Source organism: Dendrobates tinctorius, unplaced genomic scaffold (genome assembly GCF_039654945.1).
Source record: "Dendrobates tinctorius isolate UK_male_01 unplaced genomic scaffold, ASM3965494v1 ptg000164l, whole genome shotgun sequence".
Classification (NCBI taxonomy): domain Eukaryota; kingdom Metazoa; phylum Chordata; class Amphibia; order Anura; family Dendrobatidae; genus Dendrobates; species Dendrobates tinctorius.
Genome location: NW_027361831.1, coordinates 6,578,003 through 6,603,275, shown reverse-complemented (window position 1 = coordinate 6,603,275; position 25,273 = coordinate 6,578,003). Strand labels below are relative to the sequence as shown.

At 44.7% G+C, this 25,273-nt stretch overlaps 1 protein-coding gene across 1 annotated transcript in view; it reads left to right on the top strand.

Annotated features, from left to right (window-relative positions):
• LOC141052997 (uncharacterized) overlaps window positions 1–25,273 on the top strand; it is a 377,438-nt gene that overhangs the window by 226,657 nt on the left and 125,508 nt on the right. Inside the window, 1 exon segment of the mRNA XM_073550320.1 lies at window positions 19,081–19,171. Within this exon segment, the coding sequence (XP_073406421.1) occupies window positions 19,081–19,171 (91 nt within the window).

The window sequence follows — 25,273 nt, the reverse complement described above, 5'->3', positions numbered from 1 at the left end:
GTCCTAGACCAATCTACCGCCAGCGCTTCACCTGCCTGAGATCGTCGTCCAATCGGTACCCCCAGGGCCTCGTCTGTCCTGCGGTCCATCGGGTCAGGGCCACCCCCCTGACTGCCTCTTTCCTGTCAGTCCCCTTGCCGAGCTCTTCGCTGTTCTCCGTCTTCTGCCGAGCTCCTCCCTTGACTAGACTCCCTGGAACCCCTACCAGTCCTATTTATCCCCTCTCTCACCGGGAATTCCCCTCCTGGGTTCCTATCTCCCAGCCCCCCCATGACTAAGCGTTTCTCAAGCCCTAAGCTGCTGTTGAGTCCTGAACTACTCCCCCTGCCATCTTGTGGTCATTTCTAGGTACTGCACTCTCTTGTCTGTCTTTCCCAGCTATCACCCTGCTGTCCTTGTCAATCTCCGTCCATAGTGCACCAACCATTCCCTCCTTCCAGTCAAGTCTGTCTGTCAAGTCACCTTCCCCACACAGGTTCTACAGACAGCATTATATTCTTCTTTAGATATGCCTGCCTCTTTTTTTCCTTTAATAAACACTTTTTTCTCTATTAACCCCTTTCCGACACTAGCCGTATATTTACGCCGATGTCGGTCTCCCTCCCTTTACTGTTTTGAACAGCTGACGTGTGCCCGCAATAACTGCAGGTGGAATAGAGATCCACCCGTGGCTGGTAACCAGTTAAATGCTGCTGTCAAACTCTGACAGCGGCATTTAACAAGCGCTTCCGGCAATCGCGCCGGAAATACGCACACCAGTGACCCGCGTCACGTGATCGCGGGTCACCGGTGTGTCAGCATGATAACCGGAGATCTCCTGGAGACCTCTAAGGTTGTCAGTGCCAGACTTCTGTGAGTGCCACCCAGTAGTCGGCGCTCATAGCAAGTCGGCAGTTCTGCTACATAGAGGCGATCTGATCATCGCCTCTATGTAGCAGAGCTGATCGAGTTGTGGCAGCTTCTTGTCTCCTATGGAGACTATTGAAGCATGCCAAAAGTTAAAAAAAAAAAATGTGTTTAAAAATATAGAAAAAATAAAAGTTCAAATTACACCCCTTTCGCCCCATTCAAAATAAACATAAAATCACACATGCACATATTTGGTATCGCCATGGTCTATCAATAAAAAAAGGATTAACCTGATCACTGAACGGCGTAGTGAGAAAAAAAGTCAAAACGCCAGAATTACTATTTTTTTGGTCGCCACGACATTGTATTAAAATCTAATAAATGGCGATCAAAAGATCGTATCTGCACCAAATTGGGATAATTTAAAACGTCAGCCCGGCACGCAAAAAATAAGCCCTCAACCAACCAAAGATCTCGAAAAATGAAAACTCTACGGGTGTCTGAATATGGCACAATATTTTTTTTAACCGCTTCCCGACCGCCCACTGTAGATAAACGTTGGCGCTTGCTGGGCTTTGTGCAGCGCCGACGTTTATCTACTGTCAGCGGTTTTGTGCCCCCCGGGACCCCCACATACCTTACAACGTGGGGATCCCGGTGAACAATGCATGCTGGGACCCCCGACGTCATCGAGACCTGATTGGTTCAGGTCTTGATGGCGTCAGCGTCACAGCAGCCAATGGGAGCGATCGCTGGGAAAGCTGCTTGTTTCCTGGCGATCTCCCTCATTGTAACGCGGCTTCTCCCTCTGATCTCACTGACAGATGATCAGAGGTGAAGCAGCGTTACTGTGTGACTAGATCGCTGCCTGGCACAGCTGATCGCTGCCTGGCACAGCGGTGCCAGGCAGCGATCTTGTCACACAGTAACGCTGCTTCACCTCTGATCATCTGTCATTGTGAGATCAGAGGAGAAGTCACGTTACAGTGTGCCAGGCAGCGATCTAGTCACATAGTAACGCTGCTTCTCCTCTGATCATCTGTCAGTGTGAGATCAGAGGAGAAGTGGCGTTACTATGAGTCAGATCGCAGCGCAGCGATCTTGTCACAAAAATAAAAAAAGTAAAGAAAAAAAAAAGAAAAAAGCAGGTACACAGGCTAGGGCTAGGGCTAGGGCTGGGATTAAGGTTATGGGTGTGTTGGTGTTAGGTTTGTGGTTAGGGTTATGGTTAGGGCTGAGATTAGGGTTAGGGGTGTGTTGGGGTTAGGGTTGGAATTAGAATTGTGGGTTTCCACTGTTTAGGTACATCAGGGGCTCTGTAAATGCAATATGACGCCCGCAGACCATTCCATCAAAGTCTGCATTTCAGAACGTCACTACTTCCCTTCCGAGCCCCCCCGTGAGCCCAAACAGTAGTTTTCTCCCACATATGGGGTACCAGCGTACTCAGGACAAATTGGACAACAACTCTTGGGGTCCAATTTCTCCTGTCACCCTTGTGAAAATAAAAATTGGGGGCTAAAAGATCATTTTTGTGGAAAAAAAATGATTTTTTTATTTTCACGCCTCTACATTATAAACTTTACTGAAACACTTGGGGGTTCAAAGTGCTCACCACACATCTAGATAAGTTCCTTGGGGGGTCTAGTTTCCAAAATGGGGTCACTTGTGGGGGATTTCCACTGTTTAGGTACATCAGGGGCTCTGCAAACGCACATGACACCCGCAGACCATTCCATCAAAGTCTGCATTTCAGAACGTCACTACTTCCCTTCCGAGCCCCACCGTGTGCCCAAACAGTAGATTTCTTCCACATATGGGGTATCAGCGTACTCAGGACAAATTGGACAACAACTTTTGGGGTCCAAATTCTCCTGTTACCCTTGTGAAAATAAAAATTGGGGGCTAAAAGGTCATTTTGTGGAAAAAAAAATGATTTTTTAGTTTCATGGCTCTACGTTATAAACTTCTGTGAAGCACTTGGGGGTTCAAAGTGTTCACAACACATCTAGATAAGTTCTTTAAGGGGTCTAGTTTCCAAAATGGGGTCACTTGTGGGGGGTTTCCACTGTTTAGGTACATCAGGAGCTCTCCAAATGCGACATGGCATCCGATCTCAATTCCTGCCAATTCTGCATTGAAAAAGTCAAACGGCGCTCCTTCCATTCTGAGCTCTGTCGTGTGCTCAAACAGTGGTTTAGCCCCACATACGGGGTATCTGCGTATTCGGGAGAAATTGCACAAAAAATTTTGTGGTTCATTTTCTCTTTTTACACTTGTGAAAATAAAAAAAAATGGTTTTGAAGTAAAATGTTTGTGAAAAAAAGTTAAATGTTTATTTTTTCCTTCCATATTCCATTCATTCATGTGAAGCACCTGAAGGGTTAATAAACTTCTTGAATGTGGTTTTGAGTACATTGAGAGGTGCAGTTTTTAGAATGGTGTCACTTTTGGGTATTTTTTGTTATATTGACCCCCCAAACTCACTTCAAATGTGAGGTGGTCCCTAAAAAAATTGGTGTTGCAAATTTTGTTGTAAAAATGAGAAATCGCTGGTCAACTTTTAACCCTTATAACTTCCTAACAAAAAAAAATTATGTTTCCAAAATTGTGCAGATGTAAAGTAGACATGTGGGAAATGTTATTTATTAACTATTATGTGCGATATCACTCTCTGATTTAAGGGCATAAAAATTAAAAGTTTGAAAATTGCAAAATTTTCTAAATTTTCGCCAAATTTTGATTTTTTTTAACAAATAAGCGCAGCTCATATCTAAAATTTTTTACCACCATCATGAAGTACAATATGTCATGAGAAAACAATGTCAGAATCAGTAGGATCCGTTGAAGCGTTCTAGAGTTATGACCTCATAAAGTGACACTGGTCAGAATTGAAAAAATTGGCCCGGTCACGAAGGCAAAAACAGGCTCGGGTGTGAAGGGGTTAATCAAAATTTGGAATTTTTTTTCACCACTTATTCAAAGACATGTTGTGTCTATGAACTGAACTTGTAATGACCTGGAGATCATAATGGAAAGTCAGTTTTAGCATTTAGTGAACCTAGCAAAAAAGCCAAACAAAAAAACAAGAGTGGGATTGCACTTTTTTTTTGCAATTTCACCGCACTTAGATTTTTTTTTCCCTTTTTCTAGTACACAGCATGGCAAAACCAATGGTGTTGTTCAAAAGAACAACTCGTCCTGCAAAAAATAAGCCCTACATGGCCATATTGACAGAAAAATAAAAAAGTTATGGCTCTGGGAAGGAAGGGAGTGAAAAACGAAAACGCAAAACTGAAAAAAAGCTCCAGGGGTTAACGGTAGGTGCTCACAGTCAATAAACGCTGCGGATTGGACGCTGCGTACTTCTGCAGTGTCCAGCCCGCAGTGTCCAGATGTTACAGCATAGTGGATGGGATTTCAAGAAATTCCGTGCCCACTATGCATGCACAGACGCCCACAGATCAACAGATCACTTGCGGAGACGAACATGCGGCACGTCGTTCCAGACCACAGCATGTCTATTTATCCTGCGGAGATGTAGCTATTCTCTCTCATTGACTATGCAACTTTTCCTCCAGCAGGGACACAAACTTGTATTTCTGGCAGGTGAAGTTTGTCTTTTCCACTGGTAAGTCTTATTAACCCAAATTATAGTATCGTAGTTATTTATGTGCATTGTAAAAATATTAAATTTAATATAAAATTATTATTATTTATTCCATGGCGCTTTACATGTGAGGAGGGGTATACATAATACATACAAGTACAGTAATTTTAAACAATACAAGTCACAACTGGTACAGGATGAGAGAGGACCCTGCCAGCGAGGGCTCACAATCTACAAGGGATGGATAAGCATACAGTAGGCAAGGCTAGAGCTGGTCGTGCAGCGGTTTGGTGGATCGGTGGTTACTGCAGGTTGTAGGCTTGTTGGAAGAGGTAGGTCTTCAGGTTCTTTTTGAAGGTTTCCATGGTAGGCGAGAGTCTGATATGTTGTGGTAGAGAGTTCCAGAGTAGGGGGGATGCGTGGAAGAAGTCTTGTATGCGATTGTGGGAAGAGGAGATAAGAGGGGAGTACAGAAGGAGATCTTGTGAGGATCGGAGGTTTCGTGCAGGTAAGTACTGGGAGACGAGGTCACAGATGTATGGAGGACTCAGGTTGTGGATGGCTTTGTATGCCATGGTTAGGGTTTTGACCTGGAGTCTTTGGGTAATGGGGAGCCAGTGCATGGATTGACAGAGGGGAGAGCCCATGGAATAGCGGAGGGACAGGTGGATTAGTCGGACAGCAGAGTTTAGAATAGATTGGAGGGGTGCAAGAGTGTTAGAGGGGAGGCCACAGAGCAGGAGTTTGCAGTAGTCAAGGCGGGAGATGATGAGGGCATGGACTAGGGTTTTTGCAGATTCTTGGTTGAGGAATGTACGGATCCGTGAAATGTTTTTGAGTTGAAGTCGGCAGGAAGTGGAAAGGGCTTGGATATGTGGTTTGAAAGAGAGATCAGTGTCAAGGATAACCCCGAGGCAGCGAGCTTGTGAGACTGGAGAGAGTGGGCAGCCGTTTACTTTAATGGATAGGTCCATGCCCCCCCGGTCACGTGAGATGGGGGAAAGATGATTAATTCTGTTTTGTCCATATTAAGTTTTAGAAATCTAGCGAAGAAGGATGAAATAGCAGACAGACATTGAGGGATTCTGTTTAGTAGGGAGGTGATATCTGGTCCAGAGATGTAGATCTGTGTGTCATCAGCATAGAGGTGATACTGAAAGCCATGAGATTCTATGAGCTGTCCGAGGCCGAAGGTGTAAATGGAGAAGAGCAGGGGCCCTAGGACTGAACCTTGCGGGACTCCGACGGATAGGGAGCGCGGTGAGGATGTGGTGTGCGAGTGGGAGGAGCTGAATGTCCGGTCTGTTAGGTATGACGCAATCCAAGATAGGGCCAAGTCTGTGATGCCAGGAGATGATGGTCTGTAGTAATAGGGAATGGTCCACTATGTCAAAGGCAGAGGACAGGTCCAGGAGGAGGAGGACAGAGTAGTGTCGCTTGGCCTTGGTGGCTAGTAGGTCATTGGTGACCTTAGCTAGGGCAGTTTCAGTGGAGTGGTGTGCCCGGAAGCCAGATTGTAATCGGTCAAGGAGGGAGCAAGAAGAGAGGTGGGAGGATAGTTCAAGATGGATGTGTTGTTCCAGTAGTTTTGAGGCATAGGGGAGAAGTGATATAGGGCGATAGCTAGATACAGAGGATGGGTCAAGAGAGGGCTTTTTGACGATAGGTGTGATTGAGGCATGTTTAAAGCTTGAGGGGAAAACACCAGTTGTTAGTGACAGGTTGAAGAGGTGGGTAAGGGTTGGGATGAAGACTGTGGTGAGGTTTGAGATGAAGTGGGATGGGATCGGGTCAAGTGCACAGGTAGTGAGATGTAATCTTGAGAGTAGAGTGGAGAGTCGATCTTCTGTAATGGTGGAGAAGTTGGTTTTGGAGGAGGGAGGAAGGGCACTGGGGGTTGTTGATCAAGACTGTCTCTGATGTTATCAATCTTCTCCTATATTAATTTCAACTTATTAACCCAAATTATAGTATCGTAATTATTAATGTGCATTGTAAAAATATTAAATTAAATATGAAATATTAATTTCAATATTCTCAATACATATAAGACTTTTAAATAATAGTCCAGTCTATAGATACAAGGACACATACAAAATTAGGCAGGGCTTTAATTACAGAAGTTGCAATTTTATCCGAACCCTGAAGCCTTAGAGGTCTAAAGAATTCCTTTGACTTGCAAAATTTGAGGTTCCTTAGAAATTTTTCACTGAGGTCTACAAACTTTAAGGTACACAACTGAAAATAGGGTGTATAATATTCTTCTTATTAGCCCAAAGTTCAAATTTCACATACTGCGGCTGTCAAATATGTCATGTGTTACACACGTGGTTGTGGAACCACTGTGGCATGAACTGGAGGGGCATAACCAAGTGAACACTTAGTTTTTCACTGAAACCTCAGATGGTGTGGTTAGACTTGAACCCAGCTGCTACTCCAGGACGGACTACGGAGCTATGGCAGCTGATCCCCAAAAGACGCAGGAAAGCAGGATCGTCCAGTAACTGAATAACCATGGAACATGCAACAGGACAGGTATTGGATCTGGTAGACTAGGCGGACTCGGGTGCTGGATCACAGGTGTCAGTTCAGACTGGGCAGGTGAGGTTTAGTCGCACAGATGCGGGTCAGACGGATCCCAACTAGGCACAGGTAGGGTGGGTTCGAGTATAGTAACAGCAGGACGGACCGGAACAGGTGCAGACCAGGCGGACTGGGTCAGGTAACAGGACGGACAGGATCGAATACAAAGAGCATGGGAACAGGGACCTTACAACTAGATAGCAGGAAGCTCACTGATACTAAAGTTGTTAAGGAACCTCCCATTTAGGAAAGATGCCTTAAATATCTGATGTCTCCCAGCCATTGGCTGTGAATATTTTCAGTAGCATGCTTTATGCCCCTTTAAGAGGCAGGGAGTGTACGCGCACCCTAAGAATTCTCCCAGGAGACCTACGTATCATGCATAGGCCCTTGAAGGAGACAAAGACAGCGGAGACGGGAGCAGCATGTAGAGATGAGTGACACACCGGCGTCCCTGCTGAGAGGGAGAACGGGACTCATACAGGGGCACCAGTGTTGTTCTAATAGTACCCTCCCTTATGCCCCTTTTCTATAAGCATGCAAAGAAATTTCTTTAGAAGAAATGGGCCATGAATACCCTCTTTGGGCTTCCAAAACCTCTCTTCGGGGCCAAATCCCATCCAATCAACTAAGAAAAAGGTTTTTCCTCTCACCCTCTTCAAGGCCAAGATATTCTTTACTTCAAAGACATCCTCTGAGCTGATGGGAGCAGGCATGACACCAGGATCCTTGAAGAAGGGACTCAAGATGACCAGCTTCAGGAGAGACACATGGAAGGAATTGGATATTCATAAGGAGGCTGGCAGCTTTTGTAGGGAGATGGGGGTCTTCATGCTGTTTGACCGGGTATGATTGGGACCACAATGTAATGATGTTACTTGATGATGATGGATTGTTCTTTCTAATGCACAATGAGTAACCGTACTGTTCGGATGTTAAGTTGGAATGTACGTGGTAGATCTGATAAGGTTAAGAGGGCGGCTGTTCTGAATCATATCAAATCCTGTGAACCTATGATCGCGTGCTTGCAGGAGACACATCTCACTAGAGACACTATGCACTGGTTGTTAAGAGCCTGGATGCTAAAGACATATCATTCTACTTATTCCTCGTATTCCAGGGGGGTGTCAGTCCTAATACACAAAAACACACATTATGAAGAGCTGGAAGTGCATGTAGACAGTGAAGGGCAGTATGTATGGATTGCTTGCAGATTGTTCGGACACAAAATGATTTTAGTGGCTTTATATATCCCTCCACCTTACTCTAAAAAGAAACTACAAGCATTACTGGAACTGACGGGCAGATGGGGGGAGACTCCATTGTTGATTATGGGAGATGTTAACAACACTATGAATGATTATTGGGATAAAGTACGACCGGCAGGTACGGAAGCTGGACAGGCAGGATGACTGCCTTTGGCACGTATGTAGGGGAACTTGGGCTGGTAGATCTGTGGAGAGTACGAAATGAGGGTAAGAGGACTTTTTCATGTCATTCGGCAACACATGGAACACTGTCGAGGATAGACCTGGCTTTGGGGGATACCGCTATGGACGGGATGGTGGGGGAGGTGGAATACCTACAGAGGACTCTTTCGGATCATGGTCCTGTGGTGGTCACGCTTCTGGTGAGATCTGCTCAGGGTCAGAGGGGAGGTTGGCGTCTTCACTTGACGTGGCTTAAAGTGGTGGATATGGGTGGCATAACCAAAGAGCTAGAGCACTTCTTCCAAATGAACGAAGGGAGTACTGAGGCCACAACGGTATGGGATGCCATGAAGGCGTTTACGAGGGGACTTTTTATAAGTGAGATTGCGAGGTGTAAGACCAAAACTAAATTGGCAGATCAACAAATAAAGGATGACCTGACAAGAGCGGAGGCAGACATGATTTTGGCGCCAACGAGTGAAGCTCACAATAGACTAAAATTGGCTCAGGAGGCAGTTGATAAACTGCACATGATGCAAGCTGAGAGGAAAAGGGCATTTCAGCAAGCCCAATTCTTTGAAGAAGGAGAGAGAGTGGGTCACTAGTTGGCGGTGATATCTTCGGCACAGAGGGAGTCTTCCAGGGTGTATAAACTGAGAGATCAAACAGGGGCGACTCTGACAGACACAAAGGACATACTGGAGGTCTTCAAGGCATATTACATGGCACTGTACACTTCAAGAGCACGGGACACAGAGGGGGATGTGGAGAATTTTTTGGAAGGCATTTCACTACCTAAATTGTCTGAGGAAGATAGGTTGAGGTTGGAAGAACCTGTGAGTGTGAAGGAGGTGGAATGTGCAATACTGTCTATGCCCAATAACAAAATCACCGGGAGCTGATGGTCTACCTGGGGAGGTGTACAGGGAGTTAGTGGAACTGCTGGCTCCGAAATTGAAATCTGTGTTTGATGAGGCTTTAGTGACGGGGGCACTGCCGAGATCAATGGAGGAAGCGGTGATAGTAGTTCTGCCGAAGGAGGGAAAAGATCCCATGGATGCGGAGTCGTACAGGCCCATTTCGTTGTTGACAACGGATGTTAAAATACTCGCTAAGATCCTGGCCACCCGGCTCACCGGGGTTGCGCATACCATTATACATGAGGACCAGTCGGGCTTTATGCCTAACCGCTCCATGGCTGTTAACTTATGAAGATTATTTCTTAATATGCAACTGCCTGCTGATAATGATGGCAGGAGAATAGTGATGTCATTGGACGCTAGAAAAGCATTTAATAGTGTGGAATGGCAATACTTATGGAAAATCATGGAACTGATAGGATTCGGCCCCGCGTTCATGGCCTGGGTGAAGTTATTGTACTCATCTCCAAAGGCGGTAGTTAAGGTGAATGGAGAACAGTCCGGGATGTTTGACTTGCATAGGGGCACAAGGCAGGGGTGTCCGCTATCCCCGCTATTATTCGCGGTGGCAGTGGAGCCCCTGGCGGCCAAGATCAGAGCTGAGAGGGGAGTGGTCGGATTTAAATTTGGGAAGCTGGAAGAAAAAATATCATTGTATGCCGACGACATCCTGTTGTTTTTGGAAAGTGCAGGATAGACACTGGGGTGCACGATGGATGTAATTAAACAATTTGGGAGCATTTCGGGACTGGAGATAAATTGGCACAAGTCTTATGTCATGGCTGTGGATAGAGCAATAGAAGCGGAGGAGATAGATGAGAGGGGGAAACAACTCCAGCTAGTTTCACAGTTTAGATACCTAGGGATATGGGTAGCTCTTCCACTGTCCCGATTCAAGGATCTGAATTTGGTTCCTCTGCTAGAGAAATTTAAAGGGAAAATAGGTGCATGGTGCAAATTGGCTTTAACGTTAACAGGTAGAACTAACCTGATTAAGATGGTCCTTATGCCACAACTAATGTACGTTTTGCACAATTCGCCGATATGGCTACCAAAAAACCGGTTTTGGGGCGTTGATTCTATCTTCAGATCCTTGATATGGGGCAAGAGGCAGGCACGGATTAAATTTGGAACTCTGCAAAAAGGGAAGGAAGAGGGAGGACTGGCCGCACCAAGTCCATGGGTCTATTTCTTGGCAGTACGGGGCCAGCATGTCAGGGGATGGAGAGAGCTCGATTGTGGAGGAGCAGCTCACCGGGTGCTGGTACATGTGACGGGGAGACGCCCACTTATCCAGGGTCTAGAGGATGGTACCTTTAAGAAACTGGGAGCACCATATCCTACCATAGGCATGATTCAGAAGGTATGGGACACCATTAAAAGGATCAGAGGGGTGGATGAGCTGACTAGGTACTCACCGGTGTGGGACAATGAGCATCTGCCGGAACTTAATAAGCTGCGTCAAATGGGCAATTGGAAGGCGAAAGGAGTGAGATATGTGTGCCAGCTGCAGAGTGGAATGGACCTGAAGACCTTTGAGACATTGAGAGAGGAATTTGATTTGCCTTCGGTATGGGGGTTTCAATACTATATGCTTCGACATGCTTGAAGGGCACAGTGTAGATTGGGAGCCATGACGGTTCAGGGCGACATTGTACTAGACTTTGTGTGTATGAAGGGAGGGACGAGGGGAGTTATATCGAGCATATATCATGATCTACTACACTCTTATCTGGGGGACAATCACCTCACTGCAAAGAGTAAATGGGAAAGGATGGTGGGTACCCTCACAACAGAACAATGGGAGGCTATTCTTGAATATGTCCCGAAGACCTCTCTAAGCGAGCAGGCACGGCTCTCCCAATTATATGTAATACATAGAACATACAAAACACCGCTGGTCCTATTCAAGGCGGGCTTGAGGGGAGACTCTAGCTGCCCTAGATGTGCACAGACCAGGCCGGACTGTTACATATGCTATGGTCGTGTCCGCGGCTGGTGGCATACTGGCTGGTCATTATCAACAAAATTGAGAGAGCTTATGCATGTACGCTGGACAGGAATCCAGTGCTGTGTGTTTTGGGGGAGGTGGATGGGATACCTGTCTCAGAACATTCCAAGATGGCAGTAGCGAGGTTGCTGTATGTGGCACCCAAACTAATAGCACGAAAATGGAAGGATTCGGAACCCCCCACCAGGAGGGAATTTATTGCTCAGACACGTACGGTAATACATTTAGAGGAAAGCATTTACAGGCGAAGGCATGGTGAAAGCACTTTCGAAAAAATATGGTCCGCCTGGATGGCGGTGATATGATTGCTAAGACTCTCAAGTATACCCGGCATAAGGAGTATTGGGGGAGGGGGGAGGGGGGGATGGCTTTGATTGTATTATCACAAGATATGTGAATTGTTACATGTATATTGATATCCACTGTTTATTGTTTAAAATCTTTTGAAACCTAAATAAAAATAACTGGTTTTAAAAAAAAAAAAGGAGGCTGGCAGCTTCAACTTATAGGATACAGTATTAATTTGCTTGATGACTTCAAAGTCACTGATGAAGAGAGGACCTAACTTGGAAGATGGGATCTTAAGACGGATGTATGCTAAAAAAGAGCATGGACCACATATTTAGCTAATGCCGCTAGGCAAAAAAATATATTCCTGAACATGAGGTTCTTAGTTTAACATTCTGATCAGACTGTATGAAGCCCACTGCCACATCATGCAAACCTCTAAGGCCTCTTTCACACATCCGGTGTCAGGGGTCCGGCGGCGTGCGGCGAAAAGCCGGGCCGCCGGATCCGGCCTGCAGCGGTGACACCGGATGTACATGTGGCGCCTGATGCAGCTTGGAGGACATTTAAAGGAGCTGCAGCACGGGGGGACGAGAGAGCCAACCGGGGAGAGATCGGGAGACGAGAGAGCAGCCGGAGAGAGCGGGGGACGAGAGAGCAGCCAAAGAGAGAGAGAGCGGGGGACGAGAGAGCAGCCAGAGAGAGAGCGGGGGACGAGAGAGCAGCCAAAGAGAGAGCGGGGGACGAGAGAGCAGCCAGAGAGACAGCGGGGGACGAGAGAGCCAGCCAAAGAAAGGTATGGAGCGTATGGAGAGAGAGAAGGAGAGAGAGAAGGGGAGGGGGAGAGAGAGAGATGCGCGCCGGGCACTTGTGGGGTTAAAACTCACAGTGCCCGGGCATGCGCTGTTGAAAAAGCCGGTCCGGCGCTGCAAAAAAACGTTGCAGGCAACGTGTTTTGCAGACGCCAGACGGCGCATGTTTGCCGTATCCGGCAAAACCCGGAGGCGCTGCATGTCAATCAGGCACGATGCGGTGATCATTACATTCTATGTGAAAAAAACGGATCCAATTCCGGATCCGGTTTTTATAATTTTCGCTGCATCGTGCCGGATTTAAAAAAACGAATGTGTGAAAGTAGCCTAAGTGGGTCCTAACTTTAATAGCTTTAAAGGAGTGGCGTCATGCGCTAGCCACCGTCGCAGCGACACTGCACCAGCAGGGCAGGCTGCCTGGTGCCTCACAGCACCCATGCTGCAAGACTAAGTCCCAATGACTCCAGACCGCACCGCTCCACAAGCACAAAACCACAGCAACAATGGCCGCCACAGAGCAGCAACACCAAATGAAAGGAGCATTGTGTCAAATGGGAGGAGTGCTGGTTTAAGAAAGGGGACAGAGCATCTAATACACTAAAAAGAGCATGGATTGTACCTCCAAAAAAAATCATACATTAATCTTCTAAATACATTTATCTTAACCCCTTAATGTCCAATGACGGACACAGTCCGTCATCAGACATCTCCCCTGCTTTGATGAGGGCTCCGGCACGGAGTCCGCATCAAAGCCGGGACATGTCAGCTGTTATGAACAGCTGACATGTGCCCGCAATAGGAGCGAGCGGACTCGCCGTCCGCCCGCGCCTATTAACTAGTTAAATCCCGCTGTCAAAGCTGACAGCGGGCATTTAAATAGCATTTCCGGCCGCCGCCCCGGAAATGACCTCATCGCCGACCCCCGTCACGTGATCGGGGGTCGGCGTCATGTTGCCTGGACAACCAGAGGTCTCTAAGAGACCTCTATGGTTGTTCCAGGCATATGGCTTTCAGCGCCACCCGGTGGTCGGCGCTGAAAGCACAGCAGTATATCTGCTACATATGGGCGAGCTGCTCATTGCCCATATGTAGCAGAGCCGATCGGGTTGCGCATGCTTCTATCCTCCTATGGAGGCTATTGAAACATGCCAAAAGTACAAAAAAAAAAAAAGGGTAAAAGTAAAAAAAATAAAAAAAAACTAAAAGTTCAAATCACCCCCCTTTCGCCCCAATCAAAATAAAACAGTAAAAAAAATCCCACATACACATATTATGTATCGCTGTGTCCAGAATTGCCCAATCTATCAATAAAAAAAAGCATTAACCCGATCGCTAAACGGCGTAGCGAGAAAAAAATTCAAAACGCCAGAATTTCGTTTTTTTTGGTCACCAAGACATTGCATTAAAATGCAATAACGGGCGATCAAAAGAACGTATCTGCACAGAAGTGGTATCATTAAAATCTTCAGCCCAGCACGGAAAAAATAAGCCCTCATCCGACCCCAGATCATGAAAAATGGAGACGCTACGGGTCTCGGAAAATTGCGCAAATTTTTTTTTTTTAAGTAAACTTTGGAATTTGTTTTCACCTCTTAGATAAAAGAGGACATAGACATGTTTGGTGTCTATGAACTCGTAATGACCTGGAGAATCATAATGGCAGGTCAGATTTAGGATCTAGTGAACCTAGCAGAAAAGCCAAGCAAAAGTGTGGGATTGCACTTTTTTTGCAATTTCACCGCACTTGGAATTTTTCTTCCCGTTTTCGAGTACACGACATGGTAAAACCAATGGTGTCATTGTCGTCCCTCAAAAAATAAGCCCTCACATGGCCATATAGACGGAAAAATAAAAAAGTTATGGCTCTGGAAAGAAGGGGAGGGAAAAATGAAAATGCAAAACCAAAAATACCCCTGGTCGTTAAGGGGTTAAGATGGATGTACTTAGAAGATAGACACACATTATCCCTAGGACGATATTGAGGTGGATCCAAGCGTCTCTTACCCATATGCCTCTTCATACACTCAGACGATCTCTCCAGAGTGGATTTAGTGTCCTCCCATATCTTCAAGAAATCCTTTTGTAAGAGCATAGAATGGTAGATTTGGAAAGGCCATCTAGTCCAACCCCCTGCTCAAAGCAGGATTCAATAAATCATCCCAGACAGATGTCCGTCTAGCCTCTGAAGACTTCTATTGAAGGAGAACTCCCCACCTCTCGTGGCAGCCTGCTGTTGCCCAAAGATGATAAGGAATGGAGAACTTGCAGAAGACTCACTTACGAGGTTGTTATAGGAGAATTCTGCTCATGGTAAGAGCTTGACCTAATCGTCATGATGTGCATTTGTAAAGTGCCTCAGGAAGTTGGCCAGAATCTGGTTGATTCTCTCTACCTGTCCATCGGATTGAGGGTGATATGCAGATTAGAAGTCCAGCACAACGTTCAGAAGCTTGCACAAAACTCGCAAGAATCTAGATGTGAACGGGGCAGCTCTGTCTGACACTGTGTCAAGGGAATCCATGAATCCGGAATATGTGCTGGATGAATCTCTCCCCAAGCTCTAGAGCAGACGGAAGACCTGGCAATGGGGTGAAATGTGCCATTTTCGAGCAGTGATCCTCCACTACCCAGATAACGGAACAGCCTGAGGACACAGGAAGGTCTGCAATATAGTCCATGGTAATATTCTACCAAGGCGCAAGAAGTGGTAGAAGTCACCCTGACGAGAGTTGCCTAGGAGTTTTTGTTGCAGGCACAGGAAAGACAGGCCAAAATTAACTCAGTTGTTTTCTTAAGCATTGTGAGCCACCAGTAGTGATGTGATATGAGCTACAGTGTCTCTCTCTGTCCGGCACTACCGGCCACCATGGAAGAGTGCCGCCTTAGCAGAACTTGTCTATTGTCTCATTCTGATACCAAGGTCTTACCAATCGGAATTTAGGACAATTTTACTGGGGCCACAGTAACCATCTAGGATGGCTCAATGGTGAGTTGAGGTTGCTCCTCTTGGTCGGTGGTCAGGAAGGAACTGGAAAGTATGTCAACTTTGATGTTTTAGTCAGCTGGCCGGAAAGGTAGAACAAAATCAAAATGAGCAAAAAATAATGGCCACCTAGCATGGCAAAGGTTCAATCTTTGCGTGGACTGCAGATAGGATAGGTACTTGTGGTCTGTTTAAATGACAACCGGATGGACTGCTCCCTCGAGAAGGTATCACCATTCCTCTAGAGCCATCTATATTGCCAACAACTCTGTTGCCATTCAAGTAGTTGTGCTCCAGGGCAGAGAAGGCCTTGGGAAAGAAAGCACAGGTCACCATACGGCCAGAGGACTTTTGGGTGAGAACTACTAGAGCCCCAGAAGATGAAGCGTCTAAATCCAGAAAGAATTGTTTGTTCACTTCCAGTCGATGTAATACTGGAGCAGAGGAAAAAGCTTGTTCCAGGGAGAGAAAAGCGTTCTCAGCCTCTTGAGTTCATACCTTCGGATCGGCATGCTTATGGATCATTGTGGAGATGATATCTGTCTGTGACGAAATAGTAATTGGCAAACCCCAGGAATGGCCGGATAATATTAACGCCAGCAAGGCGTGGCCACTCGAGGATGGAAGGCAACTTTTCTAGATCCATCTCCAGGCCTGTACCTGAGCTGATCTAACCTAGGAAAGGAAGAGAAGATTGTTCAAACACACATTTCTCAAATTGAGCATACAGGCGATTCTCTGAGTTGTTTGCAGGACTTGGAGAACATTCCACCTAGGAGAGGGCAGATCTGGGGAGAAGACCAAAATATTGTCCAAGTAACCACAACACAAGCATAGAAGAGGTCTCGAAAGATGTTCACAAATTATTGGAAACAGCAGGTGCATTGCTGGGCTCAAACGGCATCAATCGGTACTCGTAATGATAATTCCGGCCTGAGAGCGCTGTCCTTTTTCTTAATAAAGAAGAAGCCTGTTCCAGCTGCTGATGAGGACTTCTGAATGTATCCCCTTGCCAAATTCTATTTAACATACTCGGACATGGCTAAGATCTCCACTTGGGACAGGAGTAAATACAGCCTCGTGGAGGTGAGGATCCCGGAAGCAGGTTTAATGGTGTAGTTGTACGACCTACGTGGAGGTAACTTCTCTGCTTCCTTCTTGTCGAAGACGTCAACATACGGCCAGTAGGCAGATGGTAAACTAGACAGTGAAGATGGTTCCACTGGTGGCGGAACTGGTCATAGAGGTACAAGACACTTTTCTCATAACAATACTGTTCCCAAAGAAGCACCTCTTTGATCTCAAGTCAACAATGAGTTTGTGCATGCAGAGAAATGGAAGAACCAAGAGAAATTAGATGTATTTATTCTGATTTATATCTATTTTAGCTTTTAATAAGATATTTAAATATCTGCACTAACTTGTAAGAATCTCTTGCATTATATGTTTTCCCTTATAGGTGTTAATATCGCACTTGTTTTGTAGCATATTTTTTGCAAACTGCTGCAATGTCTTATCCTTTACTGCACCACGCAGTCTCCTTCTCCAGGCAACTGTCGTTGCTTTGACAGTGGGTGCACGCTCTGCTCGGCATCAATGGAGTCATACTGTGCATGTACTAGTAAGGGGCACTGTTTTAGACATCCTGACTTCATCTCAAGTCCAGGGTATATGCGGGAATCGCAATCTTGCCATCTTCTGTATAGAATACCTGCGCATACATCCAGGAAGATCCTTTCTCACTGCATTAGCCTCTAGCATTTTGGGAGTGGTTGATGTTATCAACATGGTCCCTTTTCTAAACTGAAAAAAAGCCTTCAGCAATAGACGTTATCAGCTGGGCATTTATTTCCATTGTCTACAGGTAGTAGCTGACATATCTCTCCTCACCATAGTGTGTTTTTTCTATATCGCATATTGTCAAGTTTTGTTTGGGGTTGTGTTTAAGTGGATTAATAGATTGATATTTTAGGGAATTTCTTTATCTGTAAACATATCAATAACAGTGCTGGGAAATAGAGACCTACACCGACCCATAAGTGCCCTCTCTTGCTGGAATGGCGCCAGCCCTGCCTTCCCCCGGGGGTGGACTATGGATGACACCATTTAAACTGCTATGTTCATTTTTTGAATATAAACTTCTTTTACCTAATAGAGATTGTTAGTTTCTACATAGCTGTTGGCTCCTTACCCTTTTTTTCTGTTTGTTGTTGTCTAAAGTATAAAGGTTTTATTAGTAGATGTCAGGAAAAAAACAGAATGTACTAAAGTAGTGAAGAGTGTAACACATCAATGATTTCACACTACTCCTGTGCCACCACTGCTTGAGTTTTCCACCAGTTTCTTTATTTCCTTGTCAGTCCCAATAAACTTGTGATACTTATGGCCAATTAGTTGCTGAGACAATGGCCATCATAGCCAGGGATTGGGAGCATGGAGGAGATGACTTGGTTAGCAATTCAACTGATGTTTCCCCTTATTATCTCCAGTAATTGTATTACACAGTATTCTGCATGGTGTTACATCGGCTTATCTTTTTCATATTCAGGACCTTATAACATTGGATCCTTTCCGTGGATATCTTCAATATTTAGAGAATTTATCTGATTTACCCATCAAGGATGGATATGGACAAAAACAAAATGGCAGAGAAGTTATTACAACTGAACCTAGAGATCCTCTTCCGGCTTACTGGAGAGGTGAGAGATTCTGATGACGTCACATTACATCATTCTTATCTATGGGAATAACAAATGGACAGAACTGGAGAGGTGAGGACTCTGGAAATGTCTGTAGTGTGATTTATTAATGTGTCTCTCCATAACCAGGATTACACAGTAGTGAAGAAGACCTCTAGAAAGTGCTGTCAGGCCTCTGTGTCTGGGCTTAGGGGTCTTCCCTATTCCTCAATCACGGGACCTCCACCTCACATCCTGATACATAAGGACATCAATGACCAGAAGATCCTAGAACTCATCTACAAGATGATTGAGCTGCTGACTGGAGAGGTGACACTGCTAGGAATGCTGGGACATTATACTGTAACGCTATGAAGGGATCGGGGGGATGACTATATCCTTGTATGTGTCAGGTTCCTATAAGGTGTCAGGATGTTGCCGTCTATTTCTCCATGGAGGAGTGGGAGTATTTAGAAGGACACAAAGATCTGTACAAGTACGTCATGATAAAGGTTCCCCAACCCCTCACATCACCAGGTAATAGACAGGACTAAATACACACGGCCTATAATTATCTGAATCTAAAGAATGAATTCAGTCCCTGTATGTGTTTCTATCAGTTCTATCCAGTAAGAGGACAACACCAGAGAGATGTCCCCGTCCTCTTCTTCCACAGGACCATAAACAAGAAAATCCCGATGTTTTTCAGGATCATCAGGTAGATGAAGAGAAAGTGTCATGAGATCTCCCCTATGATGTGTAGACAGCTGTGAAGGTCTTATGTTCGGTCTTGTTTTATCCACCAGTATTATGTGTTTTATACTTGTGTAATGAGAACGGTGGAGATGGCAGGATTAGAGCTGATCATAGATATAACTTCTCCATCTGTCTGTGACTCTTACACTATTTGTTTCAGGGTGAAGATCTGACCCATATTAATACTACAGAGACATATGTGAGGGGTGATGAGCGGTGTAAAGAGGAGATTCCTACAGATAACCATCCAGGTGAGTGGTAACTACTAAATATAGAGTCACAGTTTTGTCTTAGGCTAGTTTCACATCGCGTTAGTGACATCTGTTTAACAGATGCGTTAAATGGATTTGCTAACGCTGTTGTCCTTTTTGGCATCTTTTTACCGATAACGCATGGTAGCATTGCGGTACCATGCGTTACCATGCATTAAGCAATACAGGTCTATGCTCAGTGAACGCATCCGTTCGCTGTACGTTAGACCTAACGCACCCGAAAACTCCGTAGACCACGTTCGAGGGTGTGTCACAAAGTAGCGCATCATCGCTAGCGCATGCTGATTTGGACATGCGTTAGGATGCATTACCATAATAGATGCCAATAGATGCGTTAACGCATCCGTTACATAGCGTTAGTGACGCTTAGTAGCGAATGCGTTAAACGCATGGCACCTAACGCAGTGGGAACCCAGCCTTAGTTACTGGCTGAGGCTGCTTTATCGGTGATGTAGTTCGGCCATGTCACAATCATGTTATCAGCATTTTGCGTCCAGACCACAACATTCTCTTCCTGACTTCCCCCCTGTTTAAAAACTGTTTGAATTACATGTCTGACTTTCATTAGTTCGTTTTCATAGATTTTTAATTTGTTTTTACTTGTGTCAGATTTAAGTTATTTCTGTGACCATTGTGGGTTTTTCTGTCACTAAACGAGGTGTACCAACAATTTTGACCACATGTGAATGTGAGTTTACAATTCCCTGATGGCCTTTTAAAGAAGGTCTCTGTTACTTCTGCCAAATGCCAGAGATCTACAGTATATTTAACCCCTTTATCGGACCAATTTTTGCAATTCTGACCACTGTCACTTTATGAGGTTATAACTCTGGAACGCTTCAACGGATCCCGGTGATTCTGAGATTGTTTTTTCATGACGTATTGTAATTCACGATAGTGGTAAAATTTCTATGGTATGACTTATTGTGAAAAAAATGGGAATTTGGCAAAAATTTGGAAAATTTCTCAATTTTCAAACTTTTAAATTTTCATGTAATTTAAATCTTTAAAGATTCCATAATAACAGGGTCTGTACCACAGGACTGACATATGGCAAATGTGGTGCCAATATTCAAAAAGGGGACAAAAACTGAACTTGGAAATTAAAGGCCAGTAAGCTTAACCTCAACTGTGGGTAAAATCGTGGATTTTTTTCTAAGAGATACTATACTGGAGCATCTGAAGAAGAATAACCTCATGACCCAATATCAACATGGGTTTACAAGGGACCGTTCCTGTCAGACTAATCTGATAAGCTTTTATGAAGAGGTAAGTTCCGGACTGGACCAAGGGAATGCAGTGGACGTGGTGTACATGGACTTTTCAAAAGCTTTTGATATGGTGCCACACAAAAGTTTGATACATAAAATGAGAACAATGGGGATAGGGGAAAATATGTGTAAGTGTGTTAAGAGCTGGCTCAGGGATAGGAAACAAAGGGTGGTTATTAATGGAGCACACTCAGACTGGGTCATGGTTAGCAGTCGGGTACCACGGGGGTCAGTATTGGGCCCGCTTATTTTCAGCATATTTATTAATGACCTTGTAGGGGGCATAGAGAGTAGAATTTCAATATTTGCAGATGACACTAAACTCTGCAGGGTAATCAATACAGAGGAGGACAATTTTATATTACAGGAGGATTTATGTAAACTAGAAGCTTGGGCTGATAAATGGCAAATGAGCTTTAATGGGGATAAATGTAAGGTCATGCACTTGGGTAGAACGAACAAGATGTATAATTATGAGCTTAATTGTAAAACACTGGGCAAAACTGTCACTGAAAAAGACCTGGGTGTATGGGTGGACGACAAACTCACATTTAGTGGCCAGTGTCAGGCAGCTGCTGCAAAGGCAAATAAAATAATGGGATGCATTAAAAGAGGCATAGATGCTCATGAGGAGAACATAATTTTACCTCTATATAAGTCACTAGTGCGACCACACTTAGAAAACTGCATACAGTTCTGGTCTCCGGTGTATAAGAAAGACATAGCTAAACTGGAGCGAGTGCAGAGAAGAGCGACCAAGGTTATTAGGGAACTAGGGTGTCTGCAATACCAAGACAGGTTATTACACTTGGGGTTATTTAGTTTGGAGAATCGAAGGCTTAGGGGTGATCTTATTACAATGCATAAATATATGCGGGGACAGTACAAAGACCTTTCTAATGATCTTTTTACTCTTAGACCTGTGACGGGGACAAGGGGGCATCCTCTACGTCTGGAGGAAAGAAAGTTTAAGCATACTCACAGACGCGGATTCTTTACTGTAAGAGCAGTGAGACTATGGAACTCCCTGCCATATGATGTTGTAATGAGTGATTCCCTACTAAAATTTAAGAAGGGCCTGGATGCCTTTCTTGAAAGTATAATATTACAGGGTATATACACTAGTTTCCTTAATATTGCGTTGATCCAGGGATCTAGTCTGATTACCGTATGTGGAGTCGAGAAGGAATTTTTTTCCCCAATGTGAAGCTTACTGTTGCCACATTGGGTTTTTTTTGCCTTCCTCTGGATAAACATGTTAGGGCAAGTTAGGATAGGATATGGGTTGAACTAGATGGACTTAAAGTCTTCCTTCAACCTTAATAACTAAGTTACGATGTCCTTAATCCCTTAGTGACGGGGCCAATTTTTTCAATTCTGACCAATGTCACTTTATGTGGTGATAACTCTGGAACGCTTCAACAAATCCCATTGATTTTGAGATTGTTTTTTCGTGGCACATTATAATTTATGATAATGGTAAATTTAGGTTGATATGTTTTGTGTTTATTTATAAAAAGTATCAGAAATTTGACAAAAATGTAAAAAAATGTGCAATTTTCAAACTTTGAATGATTATCCCTTTAATCCAGATAGTCGTACCACAGAAAAACATTAATAAATAACATTTCCCACATGTCTGTTTTACATCAGCACCATTTGTAAAACGCTAACTTATTTTGTTAGCCTTTTAGGAGGTTTAATAATGTAGCAGTAATTTTTCAGTTTTTTCAAGGAAATTTACTAAAATCTATTTTTTTTGAGGGACCTATCCAGGTGTGAAGTGACTTTGCGGGTGCTATATATTGAAAACCCCAAACGTGATAACATTTTAAAAACAGCACCCCCTGACACATTGAAAACTGCTGTCCATTTATTAACCCTTCAGGTGATTTTCAGGAATTAATGCAAAGTGGTATAGCCGGAATGAAAAAGTGTTTGTTTACCACCTAAATGTCACTAACTTCTGAACTGACCGCTATAGCCGGGAGACTCTAAGGCCGCTATTTGGCCATGAACTCCTATGGCAAACATCAGGACCATACAATCATGATCTCAATGTATCAACTAGATTAAAGTGGAAGCCCCCACAATCTATTAACCATTTATTTGATGTAGTTACTTTTGACAGCAGCAACTAAAGAGTTAAATAGATATAGACGGGGCCAACACTGATCGTTTGTGATACAGCAAGTTGTCAGCTATAGAGTACAGCCGACAGCTGCTGGATTGTCACTTGTATGGGGATGATATTCTCTTATATCTCAGGTCAGTAAAAAGACGTATTGGCGGTCATTAAGGGGTTAAATAACGGAGAGATGTCACACAAAGTAGTTTATAAATAACATTTCCCACATGTCTACTTTACTTCAGCACAATTTTGGAACCAAAATTTTTTTTGCCAGGAAGTTATAAGGGTTAAGGCTATGTGCACACATTGCGGATGTTATGCGTTTTTGCTGCAAAAACGCATACTAAAAGCAACCCATTAAATTCAATGGCATTCCGCACATTCTGTGCTACTGCTGCGGATTTTTCCACGGTGGAATCGCATCTCGGAAAAATACGCAGCAGGCTCATTCCTTGTGTGGAATCGAGGGGATTACGCACACATAGGATTGCATTGATCCGCTTACTTTCCGCATGTGGCTATGCCCTCCATGCGCAAAGTAAGCGGAAAATGTGCGGATGGTACCCAGGGTCTGGAGGAGAGGAGACTCTCCTCCAGGCCCTGGGTACCATATCCCTGTAAAAAATAGAATTAAAATAAAAAATGGTGATATTCTCACCTTCCGGCATCCCCCCGCATCCTTCCCGAGCCTCGCGATGCTCCCGGCAAGTCCCGTTCCCAGTGATGCCTTGCGACAATGACCCCAGATGACGTTGCGGTCTCACGTGATGCTACATCATCTGGGGTCATTGTCGCAAGGCATCGCTGGGAATGGGGACTTGCCGGGAGCATCACGAGGCTCGGGAAGGCTGCTGGGGACGCCGGAAGGTGAGAATATCACCATTTTTTATTTTTTTAATTATTTTTAACATTATATCTTTTTACTATTGAGGCTGCATAGGCAGCCTCAATAGTAAAAAGTTGGTCACACTTGTCAACCACTATGTTTGACAAGTGTGACCAACCTGTCAATCAGTTTTCCAATTGATGATACAGATCTCTTGGAAAACGCTAGCATTCTGCAAGCCATATGTACAGTAATACTAAGCCACACGGAGAGACTCGGGAGGGATGGAGCGTTATTTGCCTCCTGAAGGGCAGGTTTTCCTAGAACAGTTTGCGGACAACACATACAGAGCCACTAATTGCTAGAAGAGCAGAATTCCCGCTCAAGTGGCCCCATTTGGGAAACTATACCCCATGGGGAATTTATCTACAGGTGTAGAGATGATTTTGACTCCATGTGTGCTTTCCATAATCAAGCAGCAATGAATGTTGCTGTGAAAATTGAAAACTACCGTTGTAGTGATCAGTACGCTGTAGTGACCAGTACGTCGCAGTCACCAGTACGTTATACCCAACCAGCACTTCTGAATGCATGCACCCGTCACTTAGGCAGGCTCTCATCACTTCAGAAATGCCAAACGTGGACACAATATGTGGTTTAGGTACACTGTGGGGCTCATAAGAGTGGGGAGGCATTTGGATTTGGGAGCGTAGAATTTGCTGAATTTTTTTTAGCGGGTGAGGAGCCATTTTGCTTTTCCAGAGCCTTTGCGCTACCAATAACATGGAAGCCCCCTATGTTTCCATTAACAGATGTCGGACCTGAGCCAGGGCTTGCTTTTTTGTGGATTGAGTTGAAGCTTTTATTGGGAGCATTTTACGTAACGTTTGGGATCACATTTATCTGGCGCTCTACGCTGGCCACTTACTTTTGGATTTGCATCTAAATCTCTGTGTGACGTGATCCGAGGGATCCATTCACTGTAATGAGGCATCAGAGTTACTCTGGACTCTGTCTGGTCTCTGTTCAGCAGTGTCCGTCTTTTCAGAGGTGCACAAAACTTAGGCCGACGGCACTATTATGCAATTCTTAAAAGACGGACACCGCCTGATCACAGGTCACACGGCGTCCACAGTGCCTCCATCAGCCTCATTATAGGGAATCTAGAATCTTCCACCAGAGTTTCCATCTGAATCACTTTAGGGATTTACATGTAAACCCCGATGCAAGCGCTCAGCACAGAGCACAATATAAATGTTCGTCAAGCCTTACTGCGATCTTTAGGAGGCAGAATGAAAAAATCGACAGCATGTGAAGAATTTGTTTTATTTTATTTTTTATGTCATTCGTCGTGCGGTATAAGTGATTAGGTGGCTTTATTCTTCGAGTTGGTACTATTACAGCGATACCAGATTTATATCTGGTTTTTATGTGTGGCTGCTGTCACACACTAAAAGACGCTTTTTATTGCAAAAAATAGTTTTGCACAATCACATTTTGAGAGCTACCATTTTCCATTCACCCATGACAGCACACCTGAGAGAGGGATCCGCCCAGCCAGGACAGGAAACCTACTGAAATAAAAGGGCGGTACCTCTACCTCGCTTCAGTTGGGTTTCCTGTTCTGACGGAGAACCTCGTGCTGAAAACCGGCGGTTGGAAGGCGTTTTTTATCCACTCGCCCACGCCTGTCCCGGCACTGGAAGAACAGGCAGGGCATCTGTATGCCGGCCTTCAGTAGTGGAAGTGCTGTCCGCAGGTCTTGAGGGGCCTTGATGTTCGTGCGCGCATGGGGCGACAGTCATGGACCCAGCAGCTCTTTTGTGGCCACTGCTTCGCTCTCTGTCCTCTGT